At 44.6% G+C, this 27,305-nt stretch overlaps 1 protein-coding gene across 1 annotated transcript in view; it reads left to right on the top strand.

Annotated features, from left to right (window-relative positions):
• CC2D2A (coiled-coil and C2 domain containing 2A) overlaps positions 1–27,305 on the top strand; it is a 3,655,067-nt gene that overhangs the window by 169,014 nt on the left and 3,458,748 nt on the right. The window contains exon 4 of the mRNA XM_044062582.1: positions 13,461–13,552. Within this exon, the coding sequence (XP_043918517.1) occupies positions 13,461–13,552 (92 nt within the window). The remainder of the gene's footprint in view (positions 1–13,460; positions 13,553–27,305) is intronic.

The raw sequence follows: 27,305 nt of genomic DNA, 5'->3' as shown, positions 1-27,305 counted from the left end.
GACCCGAGGAGGAGGAGGCTAGCCCTTCCAGGAGGTCACCGAGACGGCTCTCTAGGTCCGCCGGTGGCCTCCTCTAGATCGACCTTTTCAATGAGCGAAGCTGATATGGACGGATGATGAGGAAATTCATCCAGGCCCAAATGCAAATGGGAGTGCTCCTAGCCCCCATCCGGGAGGGGCTTCACCCTTTTTTCGCCCATTAGCTCCTTCTCCGACCCATACCACGGGTTCGGAGCTTTCGGCGCCGTGCAGATTTGGATCCGGGGTGGGTCGGATCCGATAGGTCGGCGCACCTCGGATCCGTCCCATCCCTTGAGTGCTTGGTGCCGGACCCGACCTCTCGAGCCGAGGGCCGAGCCTCGGATCGAGGGAGCTGGTGTGTCTTCGGCTCCGTCCAGGTCGGAGCACACTGGTCTCTCGGATCCGACGGTTTGCTCCAACTCCGATCCGCACGCCGGATCCGAGTGGGGGTCGGCTCGGGCTTAGAGAAGCTGGCTCCCCTCGGCTTTCAACGTTATGGAAAGGGCACTGTCGAGGACATCCGGACCCCGGTCCCTGCCACGGCTCCATCCCGCACTCCATTGCAGTTGGGCCAGGCCCCCACCAGCCGGTCCCAGGGACAGCCGCCTCGATGTCCCAAGTGGTTCCCTTGGAACATCCATCTGCTGAAGAGTACTCCTCGGACAGCCCCGATGAAGTACCTCGGAAGCGTAAGTGCAAGAGGAGGCACATGGACTCCCTGAGTCCGTCACTGAAGACACGGACTTGGATGAAGGGAAGGCTCCCTAGGTCACCCCCCGAGGACGTCTCATTTGGAGACATCATGGAGATGTTAAGGATCGGGGGGGGTGGTCTGCCCCCAAGGCTTCTTCGGATGAGTCTGTGTTCTTGGAGGCATTCGAGGCGGGCCCTTCTACCTCTTGGGTGTCCCCTCCTGCTGACCCCTGGTGGATCTTATATCCATCAGGGCGTGGAAGGATCCGGACACCATTGAGCCTATCCCTAAGCGCCCGGACCGCATTCTTTCTCCTCCATCAGACCGCACCCACTGGAGTAAGGGTCCCCCAGTAGATGCCATGATGATGGCTGCAGCCACGAAGAGGGAATTGGCCCAGGAGAGTCCCTCTGTCCATCCTCCGGGCAAGGAGTCCCGTTCGATGGATCGCATTGGGAAGCGAGTTTTTAGTTCAGCGACCTTCTCCTTGAGAGCGCTGAACTACATGGCACATGTCATTAGGATGCAGCGGGATCTGATTAAAGAATACGCTGCATCTCCCCCGGGAGTCCATCTCGAGTGAGGATAAACAGGTTTACTCCACCCGAATGGCCACTCTCAGGTCAGTATCCAATACATCTATGTGGCTGCTGTCTCATGCTACTGAGGGAGCTGCTAGAGCCAGCGGAGCAGGCCTTGTCATGAGGCGACAGGCCTGGCTCCGCCATTGTGATTTTGCAGAGCCCTTCAAGGCGACCTTCGCGAATGCCCCTTTCGATGGTTCTGCCTTGTTTGGCAAGACTGTTCGCGAGACATTAGTCCAGAGCGAAAAGGACGGGAAGACGCTGTCTGCCGTCGGAGTCCGCTTCTCAGCTTCCCAGAGGTCCTTCTCTAAGAACCAAAAGGGACAGAAGAAGATGTGGTTCCGGAAGTCGCAGCAGTCCCAACCTGCTCCGGATAACCAGTCCTTCCGTGGCAGAGGAGGACGGGGAGGTCGTCGTGCCAGAGGCAGGGGGGCTCCTGGCAATTTTGGGTCCAGAGAACCCTTCTCTGAGAGACCCACGCAGCAGCCCTGAAGGGTTGCCCGGCTGTCCGTCTCTGGAGGCAGTCGGGGCGGTTTTCGATGCACCTGACTTCTTGGGAGTCCATAACAACAGACAGTTGGGTGCTTTGACTTATATCCAGAGGATATTCAATACCCCTATTCAAGATTCCCAAATCTCGCAGCCTCCCAGATGTTCCACCCGACCAAAGGGAGGCGGCAGCTATCAAAATCGAGCAGCTGCTAGGAAAAAGAGCCATCCAGCGTCCCCAGATCAAGCGGATTAGGGTTTTACTCCAGGTTCTTTTGGTGCCAAAGAAGACGGGGGACTTAAGACCAATTTTAGACCTTTCCCTGTTGAACCTGTCAGTAACCAAGCAAAAGTTCCGGATGGTCACCCTGCAATCTATACTCCCCCTCTTGAGGGAGGACGACTGGATGTGTTCCATAGACCTCAAGGATGCGTACTACCACATTCGGATGGACAGACGATCCAGGAGGTTTCTTCGCTTCTGGCTGGGAGCCAGTCATTATCAGTTCAGGGTCCTCCCCTTTGGTCTCACCTCAGCCCCCAGGGTGTTTACCAAGGTGTTAGCGGTGGTAGCGGCCCACCTGAGGCTCCAGGGATTACAGGTCTTTCCGTACCTGGACGACTGGCTCCTGACGGCATCATCAAGGCATCTTCTGTGCTCAGCCAGGGATTACTTTCTTCAACTAGCACCAAGGCTGGGCATCACGATCAACTGGGAGAAATCTTTTCTGAATCCAACTCAAATTATAGATTTCATAGGAGGAAGACTAGACACCAGATCAATGCGAGCCTTCCTCACCCCAGACCGTATCGCCAGCCTGAGGTGTCATGTGACAGCAATCCTGCAACCATCTCCAACTGCAGCTTCGGTCCTGAGGGCCCTAGGTTCTATGGCGGCAGCTATCCCGCTTCTAATTCATGCCCGTTTACACATGCGGGTTCTTCAATGGACCCTTCAAGTTCAGTGGTCTCCTCTTTGTTCGTCTCTAAACGCTCCGATTGCGGTCAGCAGAGCGTGCAGGGACTCCCTTCTGTGGTGGCTTCTTTCTCCGGAGCCCCTAGCAGGGAGACCTTTTGCTGCATTTCCCGAGCCACAGTGACCACGGACGCTTCTTGCCTCGGGTGGGGGCATTCTGGGAAAGATTGTCCAAGGCACGTGGAATCCCACAGAGACGTCATTGCATATAAATGTCCTGGAAATGAGGGCGGTGCTCCTAGCGTTGCAAGCACTTCACCACGTTCTTCCTACAGGGACTATTGCGATTCAGACAGACAACATGTCCGTAGTCTGGTATATCAACAAGCAGGGAGGAACCAGGTCCCTTTGTCGAGAGGCCATGAGAGTCTGGGAATGGGCAATTTCCACCAAACGCTTTCTGATAGCAACGCACATTCCGGGAAAGTCCAACATCCTTGCGGACAAGCTCAGTCGCACCATCCTTTCTCCACACGAGTGGTCCCTCAATCTTCAAGTAGCGAAGAAGATTTTTGCCGTTTGGGGGCAACCCTGTTGCGATCTTTTTGCTTCTCCCTCAAACGCCAAATGCGACAATTTCTTCGCTCTGCTTCCCCACCAGGAGTTCGAGGATGCTCTGGTGCATGCTTGGCCTCCCGGTCTCCTTTATGCCTACCCTCCACTTCCTCTGATGCAGAGGCTTCTGCAGAAAGCCAACAGTTTGGGGAGCAGAATGATTCTCATTGCCCCATTCTGGCCTCGACAACCTTGGTTCCCCTTCGTATGGTCTCACAAAATCAATCCACCATGGATTCTGGATCCAATTCGGATCTCATCTCTCACCCTCTGGGAATGCCAGTTCCCAATCTGGACCCTGAAGTTGACAGCTTGGCTGCTCCAATTCCAACCTTAATTAGGACTCCCGGTATCTCTTCACCGGTCAAAGCCATTTTGGTGGCTGCTCATAAACCTTCCACCAGACAGGTTTATCGGAGTAAATGGAAGAGGTTCTCTCTATGGGCAGGACAGAGAACTGTGGATCCTTTTCAGCACCTATCTCTGCGGTGCTAGATTTTCTAACAGACCTCTTTCATCAAGGGGCTAGTTCTTCCACGATTAAGGTACAATTGGCGGCTATCTCGCATTATCACATTGGTCATGACACAGCTCCCTTATGACAGCGAAATTATGCAAAACTTTTCTCAAAGGAGTTTTTGTTAAGGCCTCCAGTCAAGGAGGTTGTACCGCCTTGGGACTTGTCTTTAGTCCTGCAGGCCCTTACTGCTCCTCTCTTCGAGCCTGCAGCTTCTGCTGATTTAAAATACCTTTCCTGGAAGACTGCCTTTCTGGTAGCTATCACTTCAGCCAGAAGGGTGTCTGAGCTTCAGGCTCTATGTGTCAAACCGCCTTATCTTTCTTTCTTCCCTGATAGGGTGTGCCTCAGGACCAATCCATCTTTTCTTCCGAAGGTCTCTTCTGAATCCAATATTAACCAGTCAATCAATTTGCCTGTATTCTTTCCCAAGTATTCAAACAAAGGAGAATACAAATTGCATTCATTGGATGTTCATAGACAATTACGTTTTTATATTAACAGGACAGCTGGCCACAGGAAATCAGATCAGCTGTTCGTCTCCTTTGCTAAATTTGCTCTGGGTAAAGCAGTATCTAAAGTCACTCTATCTAAATGGATTGCTAATTGCATTCTGCAGGCATATGACACTTCAGGCAGACCTGCTCCTCAGAGGGTTACGGCTCATTCTACTAGGGCAGTTTCTCGTCAGCCTTTAAGTCCCGTGTTTCGTTGGATGATATCTGCTGCAGCTACTTGGGCCTCGCCTCATACTTTTATTTCTCATTACAAGGTGGATGTTGTTTCTAGAGGAAGAGCATCCTTTGGCACAGCGGTGCTCGAACATCCTTCCATGACGGCCGCCCAAGATTCAGGTAGCTAGGGACTCTGTCCCACAGGTTGCAGACGAATGAAGTCTGCCTACTTCAGATTTAGAAGTTATGTACTCACCATAATGTTCCATCTGAGTAGGTGACTTCATTCGGATGCAACCATCCCCCCCTCCATCCCCCTGACCTTTATAGAGCGAGTATTTATGCTGTTTTAGTATACTGTGGTCAGTATTTTGAGGCAAACTCAATCTGAGGTCAGTCAGGGCTTGGCAAGGGGTTATGGGTAAGAGGGAGGAGCTAGGAGCTCGGAGCCTAAGCTTTTGAATTGCCGGCTCGGATCCGAGATCGGATCCGATACCCACAGGTTGCATCCGAATGAAGTCACCTACTCAGATGGAACGTTATGGTGAGTACATAACTTCTAATTACCCTCATTCCCTGCCTGCAACAGGAGTTTCGATGGTGGGCACAGGCCTGTCACCACAACAAGGGACAGCCATTCACTTTACCCACAGCCAGGCAGACACTAACAGCGGATGCATCAGATTATGCCTGGGGGGCCCACACAGCAGGAAAATGTATTCAGGGCACATGGCCCGCAAACTAGATCCATCTTCATATCAATCAAAAAGAGATGCAAGCTGTTCAGAATGCCCTGACAGCTTTCAAGGATCTACTTCATCCAGGACAACTACTGATAAAGACGGACAATACTACAGTCATGTGGTACACAAGCAGGGGGGCATACATTCCTACCCCCTCTGCAGACAAGCCATGACTTTGTTAGACACAGCATTGACTAATCAAGTTCACCTGCAAGCACAATTCCTGCCAGGAAAAATAAATACTCTGGCTGACGAACTAAGCAGAAACCTCATGGATCCCCACGAGTGGGAACTGGATCCACAAGTCTTCAGCATGATAACAAGGAAATGGGGATGCCCAGACATAGATCTGTTTGCTTCCCCTCACAACTGCCATCTACAGAGATTCTGCACAAGGATTTATCACAAGCAAGCATGGAAAGTGGATGCCCTATCCTTCAGCTGGAAAAACCTAACAGTATATGCCTTTCCTCCACTACCTCTCCTCCCCAAGGTACTCTTAAAGGTCAGACAAGAGAAGCCAAAAATGATACTGATTGCCCCATACTGGCCACGCCAGCACTGGTACCCAATCCTAAAGAACTTGTCTCAAGGTCCAGCCTGGACATTGCCTCACACTTCTCATTTACTGACCCAACAAAACAATCAGATCCTGCACAGCCAACTCAGGACTTTAAATCTGGCAGCATGGAGAATAATGTAGCCATTCAGAACACTCCTCTCTCCAAAGCTGTAATGGATGCTATTTTGGAGGCCAGGAGGCCCAGTACCAGAAAAACGTATACAGAAAAATGAAAGAGATTCTGTGCTTGGAACCAGAAACAAGGAATTGACACGTTTGTACCAAATATTCTTCAGATTTTACAATACCTAAGTGAGATGCTGGACAAAGGCCTATCCTTTTCGTCAATTAAGGATTCATCCCTCTGCCATTTCAGCCCATTACAATACGGAACCATGTATCTTTTCTCATCCTTTAATAAGACAGTACCTCAGAGGGGCCAAAAACGTAAGACCTCCAAGGAGAGCACCAATACCTGCATGGGACCTCAATTATGTATTGGAAAAACTCACTCTGTCTCCTGTTGAGCCAGCCTCAACAGCTGATATAAAATTCTTATCCTGGAAAACAGCTCTGCTCCTAGCAATAACCTCTGCAAGACGAGTCTCTGAGTTGCAGGCACTCATGGCTGTGGAACCTTTTATCATTTTCCATCCAGACAGGGTTTCTCTGAGGACGAACCCTACATTTATGCCTAAGGTGGTGTCCAGTGTGGCCCTTAATCAAACCATTCACTTGCATACCTTTTATCCAAACCCACAGAACAAGGGTGAGAGACTTATGCATTCCTTGGACATACACAGACAGCTACGCTTCTACTTGGACAGAACTAAATCTTTCAGAAAGACTGAGCAACTTTTAGTGGCATGTGCTGCAGGATCACAAGGAAAGGCTATCTCAAAACAGACTATTTCAAAATGGATAGGCCATTGCATTCATTTCTGCTACTCACAGCATGGCAAATCAGTGCCTAAGGGCATTAGGCCACATTCAACCAGAGCAGCAGCCACTTCAGCAGCCTTCCTCAGAGGAGTACCAACCAAAGACATCTTAGAGGCTGCAACTTGGAGTTCAGTGCACACTTTTACAAAGCACTGCCACTTACCTCTCTACTCTAAATCCAGAGCAGGCTTTGCCACTGCAGTTCTGCAGGGCCTCTTAGCCTCTCCTAATCCTATTTAGCCCAGCCATCCATCCTCAGCTTTGGGATTCAACCCAAGAGTAATGACTGCAACAGTGAAACACGATGAACATAGTACAGTTGTGTACCTACCATAAATGTAGATGTTCAAGTGTATTCACTGTTGCAGTCCAGGTTACCCTCCCTCAATCCCCCTTTCTTTTGCTGGGTCTTATCTGTGCTTCTCTATTCTATACAACCTATGTGGTGTATGTGCTTGTAGATGAAGAAAATGTTTACTTTAGTGCATGCATGTTTATTGGCATAATTTAGTCTACCGTTTTGGGGGCACCTGACATCTGGGGCAAGAAAAACTGAAGAAAATGGAGTTGGCTGCATCTTTTATACCCCTGGCGCACTGACGTCATGGAAGAGGTGACAGCAACCGACGCCAGAACAAGACTTTGGAATTCAGGCCGACTGCGGGTAGCCTGCCAGCAGGATAACCCAAGAGTAATGACTGCAACAGTGAATACACTCGAACATCTACATTTATGGTAGGTACACAATTGTACTTTGTGTAAGTAAACTTACCATAACAGTAGATTTTCGGGTGATCACTGCTGTAGTAGCCACTTCCTCCCTTCATCTCCCTTATTTTTAGTGTGTTTTTTATGCAAGGGTTTGGTTATTTATTTTTTGCTATTCCCAGCATTATCCTTTTAGAGCTCAGCCTTCCTCTCTCTGTCTGTGTCTCTCTCTCTCTCTCTCTCTCTGTTATGTAAGTAAACTTAGTATAATAGTAGATGTTCTGGTGATCACTGCTGCAGTAGCTTCTTCCTCCCTCCATCCCCCTTATTTCTAATATGCTTTTTATTCCAGGGTTTGGTTATTTATATTTTGCTCTTCCCAGTCGCATCTTTTCAGGGGTCAGCTTCCCTCTCTCTCTGTTGGCAGGAAAGCTCTGGAGGTCTTAGTGCTCAGTCTTGCCTTTAGTCAGTTCAACTCGAGACTCAAGCTGCCTGACAATTTCGGCATGAGGATGGTCCCTAAAGCGTTGGAAGGTAGCTGGCTGTTATGTCCTTGGTGGGATATAAACCATCGAGCTAAGGCTACTGCAAAAGTGATTATTCAAACCTCATCTGTTATGGTAAACTTGCTTACGCAACTGTATTTTTTGGTGGCCTAAAAGAAGACATAAGACAATGTGAGATGGAATGTCTCAAAAGAAATGCTACAGCATGTTGGGGTCCTAAAGCTACAACTGCATGACATTTAGACCCTGTATTTGAGGAGTTGTAGTAGTATCTGTATTCTGAGCATCAGATTGCAGTTTAAGACATTGTCAAAGTCAGGAGAGTAATTCCTTTGGGGATGAGAGGGTTGCATCTTTGTTGATGATGATGAATCTGCACCCATTCAGAGCTAGTGTTTCTGTGATTTTACATTATCTGTGTGAGTTGCTGTCTTGGTCTGTCTTACTCCTCAGTCAAGGTTAATTTGTTGACCATTTCAGCATCTTTGTCCATAGATCCCCCTCTTTCAATGCAATCTCATGTGAAAATGTTGAAAGATGTTCTGCTTAACAAGCCTCAGAGAAAACTGGTGACTCCTCTTTAGGATCTTAATTTTGTGATAGAATTGCTCCATTTGAACCAGCTCATCATGCTGCCTTGAGGGTCTTTACATGGAAAACAGTTTTATTCATTGCTCTGACCTCTGCATGAAGAGTATCTGAGTTGCAAGATGTTATGATGGGTCACATTTATCTCATTTTCCACAAAGATAGTTTATTTGAGATCTGATCCTTCCTTTATACTGAAAATGGTATCCATGTTTACTGTAAGCCAGACCATCTATCTCCCTTTCTTTTTACAGAACTTAAAAATAAGGGAGAAAGAATACTTCATACCTCGGATGTCCACAGACAACGTGGGTACTATCTTGACAGAGAAATATTTTGGAACTTCTTTTCAGTTGTTCACTTCTTGTAAAGGTAAGAAAAATGGACAACCTGTGTCAAAGCAGACTATTTACAGTTGTTTTTTCTCTCACGGTTATGTTTTGTTAATCCCATTGCAGTAAAACTAATCCAGGCAGAGTCAAGGCTGGCTCTGCTAGGACCCTGGCTTCGTCATTGGCTTTTTGGAAAGGGCTGGATTCTATAAGCAGCATCTTGAACCTCTTTGCTCACTTTTACAAAGCACTGTAAGCTAGATTCCTTCTCCCTGTCTAGCACAGGCTTTGCCAAGTCCATTCTTTAGGGGCTTCTGGACCCTTAACCTTCCTCCTTCTCCCCCCATCCTTGTATGCTATGCTAATCCACCCATATAGCTTAGGCTGCTGCAGTGGTGATCATAATGATCATAGTACAGTTGTTTAAGTAAACTTGCAGCAAAAGTAAATGTTTCATCAGTTTTCCTAGACTGCCCAAAGATTTGACAGTGTCTCGCACCAAATATTTCTGTACCAACTTGCCACCTTAAAGTTCTCACAATCCACCCTGTCATGGTTCCATAACTACTTGTCAGAGAGACAGCAAGCTGTTAAATGGCTAGACAATATATCCTCACTCTTACCAGTCTCAGTAGGCGTACCTCAAGGTTCCATACTTGGCCCACTTCTCTTTACTATTTTGCGAGTGATCTCAATTCAGCCATCACATCAGCTAACATTATACAATATGCAGATGTGTCTACACTCATCTGCTCAGTCACTTCAGTCCCTGAACTCTTGCAAAAAAACCACAAAAAGCATTTAAAGATGTTGAGCACTACCTTCCGCCAAACAACTAATACTCAACTCCCGAATAAGACCAAAGTAGTACTATCTACCAACAATAAAATATGTCCACCCCCCATCCCATTCGCCATCTACTCCACTAGCAGCACCAAAATAGAGACTGTATCCGACACCAAACTACTAGGTGTCACCATTAACAACTCCCTCAGTTATGACCTGCACATATCCCATATGATCAAAAAGGTACACACAAAACTCTGTGCGCTGTATAGAGCCAAACCATTCCTCACCCAATCCACTAAATAAGCCATTGCCCAAAGCCATCTACTGTACACACTGTTATATGCTTCTCCAATTTTCACAAATTTAAGGAAAACAAATTGAAGCCTGCTATAATAAAATAGCCAGGTTCACCACCAACCTTCCATACAGAACACAACACTGTCTAGCTCTTTACAAACTAGACTGACTGGAACATCCAAACCTGTTATGCGTCAAACAATTCATATTTTCCTATCCCATCATCGACCTACCAGATAAATATCCTGCCCTTAAAAATTTAGTAAAAACCTACACTAGCAATAGAACCCTACGCTCTTCAGACAAACTACTTCTAGAAGTCACTATAGCCAATAGCAGCTACGATGAAGCCTTCTTCTCAAAGCACACCTCCAAAATTTGGAACTCAGTTCCCCATCCCATTCATTGCACTGCTAACCCCTCCAATTTCAAGATTCTTCTCAAGGCCCATCTGACTAAAAAATGGTTATGCCCCTGCTCAACACCAGGCTGACCACTCAGTAAATTTAGTGCTGTTCATCCTATGTTATTCCTGTCTGATGTTCAGCAGCACTGACTCTTTCCTTTGTAATAAAATAAAAATATAAAGCCGACCAACACAGCTATTAAGTGAAAAAGTTTTAATATACAAAGTTAGTACTTTCACAGCAAACCTGCTGCTTCATCAGACTTGCAATAAAAAATGCCAAGACAGCCATTTATATATAAACCACATGACATATCTAATTAAAAATTCTGTGAGGTAGTTTTCTCCCTTTCAAGACAGGTTTAATAGAAACATGCCCATTCAAGCCTGGGAGTTTGTCAACATTTAAACTGACAAACCTTAGTTCTGCACATTCATTAGATTCACTAAATAATCAAACCTCAAACTTTCACATAATTCCCATTCTCAGTAACATGCTTGGCCAGTGCATTCGTTTGTTTGCCTTTCTTAATATCACCTGCATGTTCTAAAAATTCTCTCCCTTAAACTACAGTTAGTTTTGCCAATATAGTAACAATCACAGGTCATGGAGGTAGCACAATAAACCACATTCTCAGTGTTGCAACTTGCAAAACATTTCAATTCAAACCTCCTATTTACAGATTTCAAGTGGAGTAGTTGTATTGCTGATAAAAGCACAGGCAGAACAATGCTGCCAAGAAAAGGTACTTAATCTCTCAGTCCTAGTGTAAGATTTGGTATGATGATTTTTATAACACAGCTGACGTTTCAGGAAGATGAAGCAGCAGTTTTGCTGTGAAAGAGCTAACTTTGTATATTAAAACTTTTTTACTTAATAGCTGTGTTGGTCGGCTTTACATTTTTATTTTATTTTGTAGTTCCCTGTGTATTTTGTCGACCTTAACAGGGCAGTGGCATTTTTTATATTTTCATCTTTCTTTGTAACCCATCTCTTGCTTATTGCTGTATATTTTAACTCTAAATTGGTGAGACTACCACCCCACCCCTCAGTAGAAATACATTAACGTTTGAGATCAATGACCAACAATTATATGTAATAAAGTGTGACTAATCTATATCTTACTTCATTATTTGTATTACTCTTGCTTGTTTTTTTTTCATTCAATTCAACTCAGTTGTATTACTGTTTACTATGTAACCTGTTATATATTTTTTTACGTTCTATGGCAACACTGTCTGCTATGTAACTTGTTAACTTGTTTTTTTTTGTTTGTTTCCACTCAGTTGTATCACTGTTTACAATGTAACCTGTTATATTTTTTCTACTAACATTGTTTTTTACTATGTAACTAGAGCTTTTCTCCCTGGGCCTCTGCTGAAAATGGGCTAATTTTGGGCTCAGTCAGAATCTCCCGGTAAACAAATGTAAAATAAAATAAATAAATCACTGCTGCAGTAGCTAAGACCCTCTTTCTACCCCCTTATTTTTTTCTGTATTTTTTCCAGGGTGTGTACATGTATTTTTTCTTTTCCTAGCATTGTCCTCTCAGGGCTTTACCCTCCCTCTCTCTGTTGGCATGAACATCTGAAGGGTTTGGCACACAAACCTGACTATTTTAGTTGACTCATCTTGAGCTGACCAGCAGTTTGGGTGCAGGGAAGATGTATTGAAGCTGGCTGGGTACGATATAACCCCCATATAGCTTAGGCTTCTGCAGCAGTGATCATTCGAACATCTGCTATTATGGTAAGTGTACTTACTCATTTGTACTGTCTTGTTCATGTCTGAGGATAGAGAGAAACAGGAGACTGACCAACAGATTTGTGTGATGGTGGCAATACTGTAGATGTTGTACTGGATGAAGCTTTCCTTTTGCTGTTCAAACTTGTATCCTCATCCTTACCTGTAGCCATTAGCTTTGAGTAGTGATTGAAAGGAAGAGATTGTGGATACAAGTGGCAGAAAAGAGATTCCTTCCCAGGATAGTTGGTCTCACTCTGCATGATCGAGTGAGGATCTTGGCAGTCTGGGAGGACTTCATTGTACAGTAGTTGCTCCTCCATATTGAGAGGAGTCAGTTTAGTCACTTAGTGAGGATGCTATCCAGGTGCCTCCAACAAAAGGGGTGCCAGGCACCATCCACTGAAAGAAGACCTTGGGGAAGACTGGACACTTTGGAGGGGTCCTTCGGTTCATCTGGAAATCCTATAGTATAAGCTTGAATACCTTGAGAGAGGGAAGTCTGGCGTACCATGCTCAACTTGCTGTGACCACACAAGATTTGGAACAGGCATTTTAAAACATGATGATTAGGAGGAGCATTTGAAAATTGGTAGTTTTCGATCCCTTTTTAATAAATATTATACACATTTGTAGTTAAAACTGTGCAATTTGGGGCTGAACGTGCCCCCCCCCCCACCCTCTTTACAATATGTGCTATTTGCTATCCATACCCAAGCCCTACATATAACTTACTAAAAACCCTTTTTCTAACAGTACCACTATCTAGATGATCTGGGTTTTGTAGCTGTTGTTTACTGATGGTGGAAGAGAAGTTTTTAGTGTTTTATGATTCTCTCATTTTGTATGTCACACATTTGTGTGTCAAGTATTTGTATGTTCTACCAATAATGTTATAATCCATGATAAATGGGAACAAATCACCTCAAACTCAACAGAAAACAAATAAAATAGGTGATCTTGCTCCTGGCTGCCAAGGTTTTGTGTTTAATATCTGATATGTGTGCGTGTGTGTGTGTGTGTCTGTCTATCTGTCTGTGTTCATTTCCTTATGTTTTGTGTTAAGAATCAGCCTACTTGAGTAGGTACTTTAATGTAAATTGGTAGTAACAAAAGTATACTCAATAGTAATCTTCTGCTGATTGTCATATACTCAGGTATCAACATCTCTGGTAAAATTTGCACAGTCATGTTTTTTTCTGGCACTTAGCACATGATGGTGGAAAAATCATAAATGACCATAGTACAACAAACTCAATAGTCCAAAGTACTAATTTAGGATTAAAAACCTAACTGTAAGTAGATGTACACAATGTATTTTATTCCCCTGCAGATTTGCCTCCAATCCCAAAGTCAACTTCAGAAACGAGCTTTGCTGAGTTTTCCATGAGGGAGCGAATGAGAGAGAAAATTAAAGCTGCAAGAGTAAGAATTTTTTCTATTATGGTCCTTTTCTTTCTGTTTATAGTGAGTGCTATAAAGCATAAGTTATATCACTTGTTTAGTGCCGTGTGTCTTTATGCATTTTTTTGTTTTGCTATGCCTCCCACCTTGACACTTCACACTCTGCCTGAGTAACATGTAGCTCTCTCATTACTTGTTATTCGTATGTTCATAAGTGAAATAGTGGTTAATATTTCCACTGCAGTGTATCCTAGATATTATTAATTGGTATGTAATGCAATTAAGGAATCTAGCACCTAAATATATAATGATGTCATAGTGAGCTATAGGCGTTAAAGAGAAATATACAAAAAGGTGCGAAGGTATGAATGAGAGGAGAGGGACAGCTCTACTGATGTTCAATTCCTGCACCCCCCCCCCCCAACTAGCTTTTGGGCATCTAAAATTTGCTGGCAAATTTGAGTATAAAGCATATGCTTGCAAAGGCTTCAGTGTGACTGTAAAGAATATTTACTCTCTGATGTGACCTTCCTTGTTCAGTGCCCGGTAAGTGAAAATATCAAAATTGAAACTAATTCTAATGCCTTCAAGCTACACTGCACCACAAATGATCCTTTTGTGTTTTGCTAGTGAGCAGTTCTTGCTTTGCACCTCCCCCCCCAAACAGGCTTTAATATTTTACCTCTAATATCGCACAGTTACAGGGAAGACAGGAATACTTTGTTTGGCACGTAAACCTGGTATCCCTGTTTCTCTGATCATAACCTGAAAGATGTATTTATATTTGCAGGTTACTTATTATTAATCAAAAGTTTCAGCAGACTGGCATTCATTGAATGCAAATTCAGAAAACAGTGTCAGACAGTCATTACAGCAGAACTACTTTAACCTGCATTGCTTTTTGTTTTAGGGGGCCTTGTATTGCTACAGTAATCCCTGATGGGTTTGTGCTTGCTATTTTGTTGATTAACAGCCATGAATGAGATGTAAATGATGTTGTAAATGTATATCAATTTGTAAATGGCTAGCAATGTTGCCTAGTGGTTTGGTTACAATTACTGAGTTGTGAATAAGGAATAGCTAGTGGAACTGATTTTATTTCCATACCTTTTATTGTCTACTTTCTGACATGAACAAGCCAACCACCCATTTGATTAGTTTAATGCCTGTTAGGCATTTTTGTTTAATGAACCTCAACTTTCTAAACTAGTCATATGCCAGATCAAACCAATGTATTTAATCAAGCTCAAAGCCTAAGCTTGCACAATCAAATATTTAAAACAGTGAATACTAAATATTGAAAGTTGATTATTAGTAAATACTAATTCGTTCTAAAATCTTTCAAGAAATGAGAGCTGTTACTGTGTATATTCATGTACAAGTCGATCTTATGGATAAGTCCATGACAGTTTTTGAGACCAAAAGCCCATTAAAATGCATTGACCAATGTATATATCTAATGTCAAAATTGAGTGTTATGCAGTGATTTAATCTGGTATTGCTTGCCCTGCAATAAAGTTAAGATGTCCTTCATGTTTTACTGTTGCAGTCATTACATTTGGGTTATCTGCTTGCAGTAGCCCTCAGTCGGCCTGATTAACAAAGTCTTGGGTCATGCGTTGGTTGCTGTCCCTTCTTCCATGATGTCAGGTCGTCAGGGGTATAAAACTTGCAGCCGATGCCATTACATCAGTCTTTCTTGCCATGTGGTGCCCAAAGCAGAAGCAGTTCGCAAGTGCTGGTCGGCCGACTCCTGAAATTTTCATTTTCGAGTTTCAGAACCAAAGTCTTCAATTAAAGCTAAGTACCCCGTTGGGGAGACTTTTTCTTGCTCCTTACCGATGTCAGTAAAAGTTAGTAATTGCATTACTTGTGGAAAGCAAATACCTCACAAAGATTTTCATTCATTCTGTATTCCTTGCCTAGGCCCTAACCGCGACGTACCTTGCTGTCGGTTTTGTGCCTTATTTAATCAGCGCACTATCCGTCGTCAGTATATTTTCACCTCTAAATATTTCGGTTCTTGGTTTAATTATCCAGAAATGTCATCAGTTAGCCATCTGACTACCGGGATTCCAAAAAAATGCAAAGATAAAGACAGAGACAGGCCACCTAGGTCCAAAGCTGCTGACGACGCTTCTCCTAAGCCAGTCGCCAGTTCGCCGGTACTCAGTGAGGCACTTTCACAGCCCCTGATACCCGCTACTTCTGATTCGCAGGCCTCTACTGAGACCCATTCGGAGTCTGGTATACCGCAAGATGCTTCAACTGTGGAACCTGCGGATGTCTCTACCTTGGATGAGTCTGGAGCCGCTGTACAGGCACCGGCTTCTGAGGGTGTATTCAGGCCTACGGACTTGCATATTAAACCAACGCCTCCTTCTTCATTTAGGCCTAAATCTCAAACCATGCCTAAGAAACCGAAGCCCAGGCCACATGCTCAGGCCTCTATACCTAAAAAAGACATGATAGGAATCTAGTTTGGCCCCCTGATTCTTTCCTCCTGCTCCCAGAAAACCTGACCGATATTACAGGGTTCCTGATTCACACAAGTTCCTTTTTTAAAAATCCTATTGCAGATTCAGAAACTATCTCACAGGGACCCAAGGGCATTAAGGCTTCTACTGCTAAAAATCCTACCCCTTCTGATAGAGACTCCAGAGCGCTGGCTAGATGGGGTAAGCAGGTTTACACTTCTGCAACCTTGGCCATTAGGGCTTTAAACTGCCAGTTTCATATGTTAAAGTATCAACAACATGTTATTGGATTGCTTAAACAGAAAATTATGTTGATTTTTGACTGTGCTGAAAATGAAGAATTACAGGATTTAATGCATTCTGCTGAACAGGTTGGAAAACGTACTTTGCAATGTGGATATGAATCATTAGAGGCCTCTTGCAGGGCTGCGGTTACTGGGTCTGTGCTCAGAAGGCATGCTTGGCTTATGGAGCTATCTTTGCCTGATCATGTTAAAGCTAAACTGTTGGATGCTCCCTTAAATCAGGACAGCCTGTTTGGCAACAAAGCTGAGGAAGTTCTTAAAAAGATGGAAGATAAAGCTAAATCTATGCAAACTGTTAAAGATTTCTTACAAGTTCAGCCTCCTAGATTTAGTAAGCATTGGCCCTGTAAGAATTGGTCCTTTCCAGCTCCTTTAAGGTCTTCTCAATCCATACCCAGACACAGCAGAAACCCTAGGTTTCAGTCCCAGGGGACACACAAGACTAAGCAGTGGGGGGTTTCCACATCCAAATCTGGGAGTAGTAAGACTCCCCCTATGGAAAACTGTCTCAATGACTTGCTTGTAAAACTTCCAAGCACTTCCCAACTGAATGCTCCTTTAGGCGGAAAGATTGGTCGGCAGGCCAAAAACTGGGAACTCATTACCCAGGACAAATAGTTTTAAATATACTGTCCCAAGGATACAGATTTCACTTCCACACATTACCAACACCAAGCAGGTGGCCAGATCTACCCCCAAATCAGTGGGCAGATGCCCAAAATCAAGTACTGTCTCTCTTAAGCATGGGGGCTATTCAGTTGGTACCAGAAGAGGAAAAGAGACAAGGTTTCTATTCAAGACTTTTCCTGGTACCCAGAAAAGACAGTACATGGCATCCTATCCTGGACCTTTCTACTCTAAATACCTATTTAGTGATTCCAAAATTCAAGATGCTGACTCTTCACCAGCTACTTCCTATGCTAGGCAAAGATGCATGGTTGGCAACACTAGACTTAAAAGAAGCATACCTGCACATCCCTATCAGGGAGTCTTGCAGAAGATACCTATGCTTCAAAGCAGGCTACATGCATGGTCAGTTCTCTGCACCGCCCTTTGGCTTATCTACTGCGCCCAGGGTATTCACAAAGTGCCTAGCTCCAGTCATTGCATTTTGCAGGCAAAGAAATATTCAAATATACCCATACCTGGACGATTGTCCAATTCAGGCAGAAAGCCAGGACATACTTTTAAATTGTCTGGCCTTTGTTCAAATGGTGCTGACTTGTCTGGGGTACACCATAAATTTAAAATAAATAACACCTGATACCCTGTCAACAAATTATATTCCTGGGAGCAAGCTTGAATAGAACTTCCCAGATGGCTTTCCTCACGCCAGAGAAACAGATTCATTTGACAACCTACTTCAAACAAGTGGCCACAGAAACTCAGTTATCTGCAAGGTAAATACTGCAAGCCTTGGGATTCATGGCCTCCTGCATTCTTCTAATTCCATATGCAAGGCTGCATATGAGGAAACTACAGTGGTATCTCAAAAGTCTATGGTGTCAACATTCTCAGGATCTAGAAGCAATGATTCCTGTCATACCTTGCCTACGCCTAGAGTTCCTTTGGTGGGCAGAGGCCTGCTGACAAAACAGGGGATTACCATTCACACTACCCCCTGCCGCCCAAACCTTAACAGACGCATCAGACTATGCATGGGGGTTCACTTAGCAAGGAAGTGCATTCAGGGCAAATGGAACCCAAGTCAAATGCACCTGCACATAAATCAAAAGGAAATGTTAGCTGTACAGAGTGCTCTGACAGCCTTCAAGGACCATATTCTTCCAGGACAACTAATGGTAAAGACGGACAAACACCACTGTCTTGTGGTACATAAACAAGCAGGGGGGTATACATTTTTACCCCCCCTGCAGACTAGCCATGGCATTGTGGAACACAGCCTTGAGCTACCAGGTGAATCTGCAAGCTCAATTCCTGCCAGGAAAACTAAATGCACTGGCAGACAGACTAAGCAGAAACCTCATGGACCCACACAAGTGGAAACTGGAACCAAGGGTTTTCAACATGTTGACAAGCAAATGGGGGAGCCCAGATATAGACCTGTTTACCCCCCCCCCCCAAACCATCAATTGGACAAATTTTGCACAAGGATTCCCCACAAGCTAGCTTGGAAAGTGGATGCTCTATCCTTCAGCTGGAAAACCCTATCAGTTTATGCCTTTCATTCTCTGCCTCTGCCTCTGCTCTCCAAGATACTACTAAAGATCAAACAGGACAAGCCAAGGATGATTTTAATTGCACCAGACTGGCCACACCAACACTGGTACCCCCTCTTGCACAGCGTGTCATGCTTGGCCCCGTAGCACCTGCCTCAGACTCCTTCCCTGTTGTCTCAGCAGGAGAACCAGATTCTGTACCCTCAGCTGCAAACCCTGTTCCTAGCAGCCTAGCTAATTACCTAATCTCTTCTTTACCACCCCTCAGTAAATCAGTGATGGATATCATTTTAGAGGCAAGGAGGCCTAGTACTAGAAAATGCTGCAAAATGGAAAAAATGTTGTGCCTGGAATAAATCTCAAGGGATGAGCGATACTTGACTGAGATGCTTCATAAGGGCTTGTCCTTTTCCTCCATCAAAATTCATGCCTCAGCCATTTCAGCTCATTATAGCACAGAGCCTGCCCTCTTCTCTCACCCACTGCTCAAGCAGTTCCTCAGAGGGGCCAAAAATTTAAGGCCACCTAGGAGAGCTCCGACTCCAGCCTGGGACCTTAACTTTGTCTTGGAGAAACTCACTCTTCCTCCTTTCGAGTCAGCTGCTACTGCAGATTTGAAATTCCTTTCTTGGAAAACAGCTTTCCTTTTAGCAATCACTTCAGCAAGAAGGGTATCTGAATTACAGGCCCTTATCGAAGTGGAGCCTTTCATCATCTTTCATGCGGACAGGGTGTCTCTCAGAACCAATCCCTCCTTCATGCCCAAGGTGGTATCCAATGTGGCTCTTAATCAGTCCATTCATTTGCTTGCCTTCTTTCCTAACCCAGAAAACAAAGGGGAACGGATACTGCACTCCTTAGATGTGCACAGACAACTTAGATTCTACTTGGACAGGACTATACTTCAAAGGAAATTTGAACAACTACTGGTGGCATTTGCTGCAGGGGCAGAGGGGAAAGCTATTTCAAAGCAAACTATTTCAACATGGATAGGCCACTGCATTCATTTCTGCTGTACCCACCATGGAAAACCTATCCCACAAGGCATCAGACCCCATTCACCCAGGGCTGAATCTACTCTACCTCTACAGCCTTTCTCAGGGGCATCCCTACCAGGGGCATCCTAGAAGCTGCTACCTGGAGTTCTGTACATACTTTCACCAAACATTATAATTTGCCAATTTTCTCTAAATCCAGAGCTGGCTTTGCCACTGCAGTCTTGCAGGGCCTTCTAGCTGGTCCTAATTCGATTTAAATTCCTCCTCCCAACCTTAGCTTTGGGAATCTAACCAAATGTAATGACTGCAACAGTGAAACATGAAGAACATAGTACAGTTGTGTACACTTACCATAAATGTAGATGTTCGAGTGTATTCACTGTTGCAGTCCTGGTTACCCTCCCTCCAGCCCCCTTTCTTCTTTTGGCTATACCTCTACTCGCCCTTACTATGCTCAAAAGCTTTTTGGTGTATTTGCTTTTTTGTTGGAGGTATATCATTGTATTTATAGATTTAATTGCTTCCCATTAGAGGGGCACCTGACATCTGGGGCAAGAGAGACTGATGTAATGGCATTGGCTGCATGTTTTATACCCCTGACGACCTGACGTCATGGAAGAAGGGACAGCAACCAACGCAGGACCCAAGACTTTGTTAATCAGGCAGACTGAAGGCTACTGCAAGCAGATAACCCAAATGTAATGACTGCAACAGTGAATACACTCAAACATCTACATTTATGGTAAGTGTACACAACTGTACTTTTTCTTTCTTCATGCATTTTCTGATTACCCACGTTATTCTACTCAACACTGATGTTAGGATAGTATGGGAAGTCAGAGAATCACTGAATGAGTAAGGCCCTGTTTAATTCATCCCGATCACAAAGGAATAGTCTATTAAATGGCTAGACTATATCTGATGTGAATGAAATCGCTGTTGTATTCCAAACAAATCGGCTTATGCCACTGACATCTGGCCAGAGGACCAAAGCCTAAAAACTTCCATTAAGCCATACTTCTGATGTATGACCTCAGCTCCAGAGTGTAAAGGTACATAAGTGGACATATGAGTGTAAGTCCTTAGACTATCGTGCCGCCAGCCTGAATGCGGGTCTCGCACCCATCAGTCTGATCTTTACGTGGTCGTTTGCACCATAAGCCTTCACAGGTTCATAGGTTAGTACTAGGCTCTCTGCCCTTGTGGGCCATTTTTAACCTAGCCAGGTTTCCCAACCAAAAGTTAAGAATCTTTCCTTTTATTGTTTACTCTGTTGATTTTTTTTTTTTTTGAAAATGTGAGTGAGGTAGACAGAAACCCTCCACCTTTTCTGTGTAGGCTCAATGCACAATTACAAAAGTTGTTCCATTTGTCAATCCTTCATACCAAAGATTTTATATTCACATTTATTGTCTTTGAATACCTTCTTAGAAACTCAACAACTTGAACGATTGGCTCAAGCCAAATGGTTTATTCCTTCACACCTGATGTACTGTCTATTCTGAAGAAAAAAAATCAAGAGACCCAGACCCAAAGTTCAGTCTGCCCATTTGGATTTGGATGTACCCACTGAGTTTGCAGAACCCATGGTATGAGTGATACTTCTTCAGTTGCCCTCTACCGTGACCCCTCTGGGGGCTGGTATGGCACCAAGAGCCACATGTCCAAGGTGACTGCATGTACAGACAGGGCAAAGAAGAGGAAATTATGTATCACTGTCTCAGAAGGCCTGGAAGGTATCCCTCAGATCTTAGTAAGGGAAGAGGTACAGGGATCTTTTAATGGAGTATCACAGGGGTTGGAGCCTCTGAGTTTAATCCAGGTGGACATCACCCCTAAAAGGAAATGGCAAAAGACCTAAGCCTGTTCCCTTCTCCCAGACTTCCATGGAGAAGGAGTGGATGGATTTCTTTCAGGGCCTATTCAAGGCAATAATGGCTCTCAAGCCTCCCTCTTTTTCTTCTCCTCCCTTCACTCCTCAGAAGGGTTACTATGGAGTCTTCCTCTGAAGATGAGGATAAAGCTTCAGATTCTGATGATCATTTCCTTACATGCTCTTCACAAATTCATTCATGTGGACAGGTGCTTTCAGATGATAAGGATTCTATCTCCCTTGATTCCCCTCTGGAAGAGGCTTCATTTGGAGAAACTTCTATGAGTATGATGAAACATTTTGAATGGGATTCTAAACAAATAAGTGATGTTTAGAAAAGATATTATAACCTTCTAGAAGCGGGCATTCCAGCTCCTACTCCTGTTCCTCCAGTGTTGGAGGCCTTCCTTGATGCTTTTGCATCTACATTCTCTGCTCCTGATTCTTTGCCCCCAGCCCCTTAGAGGCCTGAAAGATTGTATCTATAAAGTTCCAGATGAACATAAATTTCATTTCAAGAATCCAGTAGCTGACAAGCCCTCTAAGCTCCTGCCTTCTGTTAATGTTCTTTACTCAGATAAGTATAGTAGGACCATGGACAGGTGGGAAAAAAATTGTTTCCTCTACCCTGCCCTTCATGGGCATCAGTTACCAGACTCTAATGACTAAATATCTCTTGCCTGAGTATTCTTGACAGCCTGAATAAGGTGGTTGCTGTCATCAAAGGGTCAGATGCAAAACAACAGGCCATGTTTTTAGTGGCTCAAGCAACTCAGGTGACTACTAGCTCCGTAATTAGGAGATGTACATAGTTATGCTCTTAGCCTCTCCCTGAAGTTTTCAAGGCAAAACTCGTAGATTCTCCTCTAGACAGGGATCTTTTATTTGGTCCACAAGCAACTAGCGTGTTCAAAACTCTATAAGAGAAAGGGAAAACTATGAAGGACTGCAGACAAATTCTACTCATGTCTGTGCCCAGATACCAGAGAAATTAACCTACCAAGTCCACTTCATTTGTGTGGACAGAACCTAGCCTCCTCTGAAACTCAGGAAAGATTATAGGACAGGATTCCAGGACAAACCTGAAAGGAAATCCAGATATGGGAAGTCTTCATTCACAGATAAGTCAGCATAACTATCCTCTCTTGGTCCCACCTTTCTTCTTTTGAAAAGGCTCATCTCTTCTGTAACAAACTGGGAGTTAAACAGACAAGTGGGTGCACACTATTATTCATCAAGGCTACAGAATGTCATGGAAAGAACCCCCTCCTTTCAAAGGCATCCATCTCTTCCCTAAAACTAGTTGCACCTTTTTCCACTCATCCTTCAGGACTAGTCTCACAAGGCACAGTAGAACTGGTTTACCCTCCACTTTGTGGGAAGAAGGTTCTATTTCATGCTTTTCCTGGTAAGTAAAGACCCATCATAGATCTTTCCCAACTCAGCACTTTCCTCAAGGTACCCACTTTCAAAATGCTTTCTTTTCAGACCTTTCTTCCCTTCATTCTTCCATATACTTTCCTAGTGTCTGTGGACCTAAGGATGTATACCTGCATATTCCCATGAACCCATTTTGCAGGGTGTTTCTGAGATTCTGTAATGGATCATCATATAGTTTTCACAAAGTGCCTGGCTGTGGTAGTAGCCTTTTGCAGGACACAGGGAATGTAAATATTCCTTTACCTAGATGATTTGCTATGTCAAACATCATTGCCTTATACTCTGATGCTATATATGTTCACCCTGACCCTCCTTCTTTGACTGGGGTCCAATGTCAGTTTCAAAAAATTTTCCTTACAGCTCATTCAAGACCTAGTTTTCTTGGGTTGCAGGCTAGACACCAAAATCCTGCAGGCTTTCTTGCCGCAGGAGAAAGTAAAGTACCTCAGTCTATTTCCACTCCTTCTTACCTCTCCAAGTATGCTAAGCAAGGGATATTCTCAGAGCACTAGGCTACATGGTGGTGACCATGCTACTGCTAGCCAGGCTACATATGAGGAAAATTCAGTGGTACCTAAAATTGTATGGTCTCGACATTTTCATCCCCTGAACACACAGATCTCCTTTATCCTGTGTCTGAGGAGGGAGTTCCTTTTGGTGGGTGTCACAGGTGAACCTCATCCTAGGGCTGCCCTTCAAGGTGCAAACTCCAAGTTAAGAGCTGAATACATATGCATCTGATGATGCTTGGGAGACATAGACAGGAACACACAAGGTTTAGGACTACTGGCAATCTAATCTCATGACAAAATAGATAAACCTAAAGGAAATGTGAGCACTCATTCAGGCTCTACAAGTTTTTTCCTCATCTCTGAAAAACATGACATCTAAAGGAATTTACAGACAGCACAACAGTCATGTGGTACATAAAGCAAGGAGGGACAAAAAGCTTACCAACTGTGCAGACTGCCTCATATAGATTTGGAACAGGCCATCAAGGGAAACATTTTTCTTCAAGCAGTACACATTCCCTCCCATGACAGTGTCCTGGCAAACTGCCTCAGCAGGGTAGTGGAAGACACCCTCAAATGGATACTCAACAGAGAGGTCTTCCTAGACAGTCCAGAAATGAGGTACACCACAGATAGACTTATTTGCCTCGATAAACAAGAAACCACTCCCTTACTGTTGTACAAGGACAGCTTACCCTCAAGCTTGGAGGATGGATGGGTTATCTTTCCAGTGGACAGGAAGGTTTCTTTATGCCTAATCTCCACTGCCTCTGCTACCAAAAGTCTTACAAAAAAATCCAAAAAGATAATCAAAGTATTTTTCTCGTGACACCCTTTTGGTAAGGCAGAAATGGTTTCCCCTTCTCTATCTTCTAACCAGGATTCATCACCACAAGCTCTCCCACAAAATGGACTTGCTTACCCAACAGAAGGGCTCATTGCTTCATTCTAGCCTATCATCCTCAACCTAAACTTATGGACAGTAGTATTTTGATCCCTTCCAGACACCATTTTTTTGAGTATTTGCTTCAGGTTCCCTAAGAGGCAAGAAGGTCCACTACCAGAAAATCCTTCGTAGCCAAATGGAAGAGATTTACGATTTGGTGTCAAGCTAAAAATCTTGACCCAATAATGTGCGGGGTTCCTATTGTTCTGTCTTACTTGTGTGAGCTCATGAAAGGCAGTTTAGCATATCATCTAATAAGGCCCACCTTTTGGCTATTTCAACTTGTCTTCCTCTTAACCCTTCTCTGATGTCCAGACTTTGTCAAGCAGATGTTCTTCCTGTTTCACTGTTGCAGTCATCACTTGTGGGTTATCCCTGCTGGGTAGCTCTCGGCTGGCCCGAATACCAGAGTAAAGATTCTCCCTCCTGCATCGGCTGCAGTCGCCTGGGACTGATATCAGGTCACCAGTGGTATAAAGCAGGGAAGCTGACACCCTTACATCAGTCTTTCTTACTGTGGAGCCCGAAGCAGAAGCAGTTTGCATGTGCATTTGTTCGGCCATTGCCAGAGTGAAGTTGAAAATGACTAAAGCTAAGTACCCTGTTGGGGATCTTTTTCTTGCACTAACTGATGTCTGAAAAAGTAAATAATTGTCTCTGTTGTGGAAAACTAATACCACACTGAGACTTCCATAACCTGTGTGTAACCTGTCTAGGCCCAGCCACGACATCCCTGGGTGTCGGTTCTGCGGCCCCTCTTTAACTCTAGGACCCTTTGCCATAGAGCAAAATTTGTAGCCAGACATTTCAAAGACAGGTCTGCGCAATACAAAATGGCATCCGTCGGTCTGCATTCAGTGGAAATTCCCAAAAAGAGAAAAGCTAAAGAAAGAGACAGACCACATAAAACTAGGCCTTCAGATGAGTCCTCCTTGCAGCCAGTCATCAGTACGCTGGAATTCAGTGAGGCACCTACGCAGCCCCTGATGCCTGACACTGTTCCTTCACAGGCCTCTCCCGAGACTCATACAGAGTCTGATATGCTGCCAGAACAGTTTACATCTGCTGATATTTCAGTTATCAGCCCCGCAGTTCGGTCTGGAGCCACAATGCAGGCACTGGCTTCCGAGGAGGCTTTCTGGACAACCAACGCCAGACAAAGGCTGACTACCACACCGCCAGCTACAGCCACACACAGGCCCATTGAAGCACTGAGGTTTAAGAGCAAGACCACTCCCAGAAAAACAATTCCTAGCTGCGATCGTCTTCAAGCCCAACCTGCTCAGTCACAACAACTCCTTACAATGGTGGAGGACCTTATCTCACTTATCAAGAGATAACCAGACCACCCCATCCAAAAGGAAAAGGGATCTTTCCCCTGAGATTCTCTTAGAACCTGGCAGTGAAGAATCTGATTACTTGGAGTCAGATGATGAACAACAGTCCCTTACCACCTTTGAGGATTCTGATGCAAAGGAATCCATCCCATCTTCATCCGCCCTGAGGGAACTATCCTTTGGTGAGACCTTACATACCCTTAGGGGGCATTTCCACTGTGAAGTTCAAGATTACCCCTAGTCTAAGAAGAGGCTAAGGGAGTTTCTGGATCTTCCCCAGCACAAACCCCTTAGCCATTCCTCCCATTTTGGATGTGGTGGAGGATGTTTTTATGGAGTCCAGCCTCACACCTGATGCCCTGCCTCCTGCACCTAGAAAGCCTGACAGGTATTACAGGGTGCCAGACACTCACAAGTACTTGTTCAAAAATCCTGCAGCAGACTCAGAGGTCATCACCCAGGGACCCAATGGGGCTAAGGGCAGTTCATCCAAAAATCCTATTCCTTCAGACAGGGACAGCAGAGCTCTAGACAGATGTGGTAAAAAAGTATACACCTCTACTACGTTAGCTATTAGAGCTCTTAACTGCCAGTTACATATGTTAAAATATCAGCAACATACCTTGGAACTATTAAAACAGAAGATTTCATCCTTGCCAGATAGTTCTACTTCCAGGGAGCTAGGGGAGCTCTTGCACTCCAGCTCTCAAGTGGCAAAGCATTCCCTCCATTGCAGATGCAATGCCCTTGAAGCTTCTAACAGGGCTGCTGGGGTGGGGTCAGTCATTAGGAGGCATGCATGGCTAAAAGAGCAACCTCTACCTGATCATGTTAAATCCAAACTCCTAGACGACCCCCTGGATAAGGACCGCTTGTTTGGATCTAAGGCTGAGGAGGTGATCAAGAAAATATAGGATAAGGCTAAATCTTTGCAGACAGTTAAAGAATTCCTCCAGGTCCAACCTCCCAGATTCAGCAGGAACTCCCCCCCCCCCCAAACACTGGTCTTTTCCTTCCCAATCCAGACCTGTGCAAAGGAAAGGCCGCAGGGACAGACCTCCCAGGCAGCAACCACAAGGACAACAGATACCCAGACAATGGACCTCTACTACCCCCAGGGCAGGGAGTTCTAAGTCTACTCTCTACCCTAAAGACTTGCAATGACTCCTTCCCTTCTGCCCCCCCCCCAGAGGTTAGGAGAAAGGCTATCCCTTTGAAAAGGCAACTGGCTATCCATTACAAAGGATCAATGGGTCTTAAAAATCATTTTCCAGAGATATAGATTCTCCTTCAAAGAAAGACCAATCTTAACAGGGTACCCAGACATTCCTTCAAATCATCAGGCATAGGCTCTCAAACAAATTCAGAAACTCTGTGCCCAAAAAGCAGTGGAGCCTGTACCCCAGGAACAAACTGGAAAAGAGTTTTATTCTGGATCGTTCCTGGTACCCAGGAAAGAGGGCACTTGGTACCCTCTTCTGGATCTGTCCACGTTAAACCTTTCCCTGCAGGTGCCGAAATTCAAAATGCTTACGCTCCAAAAACTCTTGCCCATGCTAACCCCAAATGCCTATCTTGTTACCCTGGACCCTAAGGGATGCCTACCTTCACATTCCAATAAATAAGTCCTGCAGAAGGTTCCTTCACTTCAGGGCATGCTCACAACACTTTCAGTTCTCTGCTCTGCCCTTTAGCTTATCCACCAC

The sequence above is a fragment of the Protopterus annectens genome, chromosome 2.part1 (genome assembly GCF_019279795.1).
Source record: "Protopterus annectens isolate FY-2018-M chromosome 2.part1, PAN1.0, whole genome shotgun sequence".
Taxonomy (NCBI): Eukaryota; Metazoa; Chordata; order Ceratodontiformes; family Protopteridae; genus Protopterus; species Protopterus annectens.
Note: the sequence above shows the minus strand (reverse complement) of the source record. Positions and strands in the feature narration are given on the sequence as shown.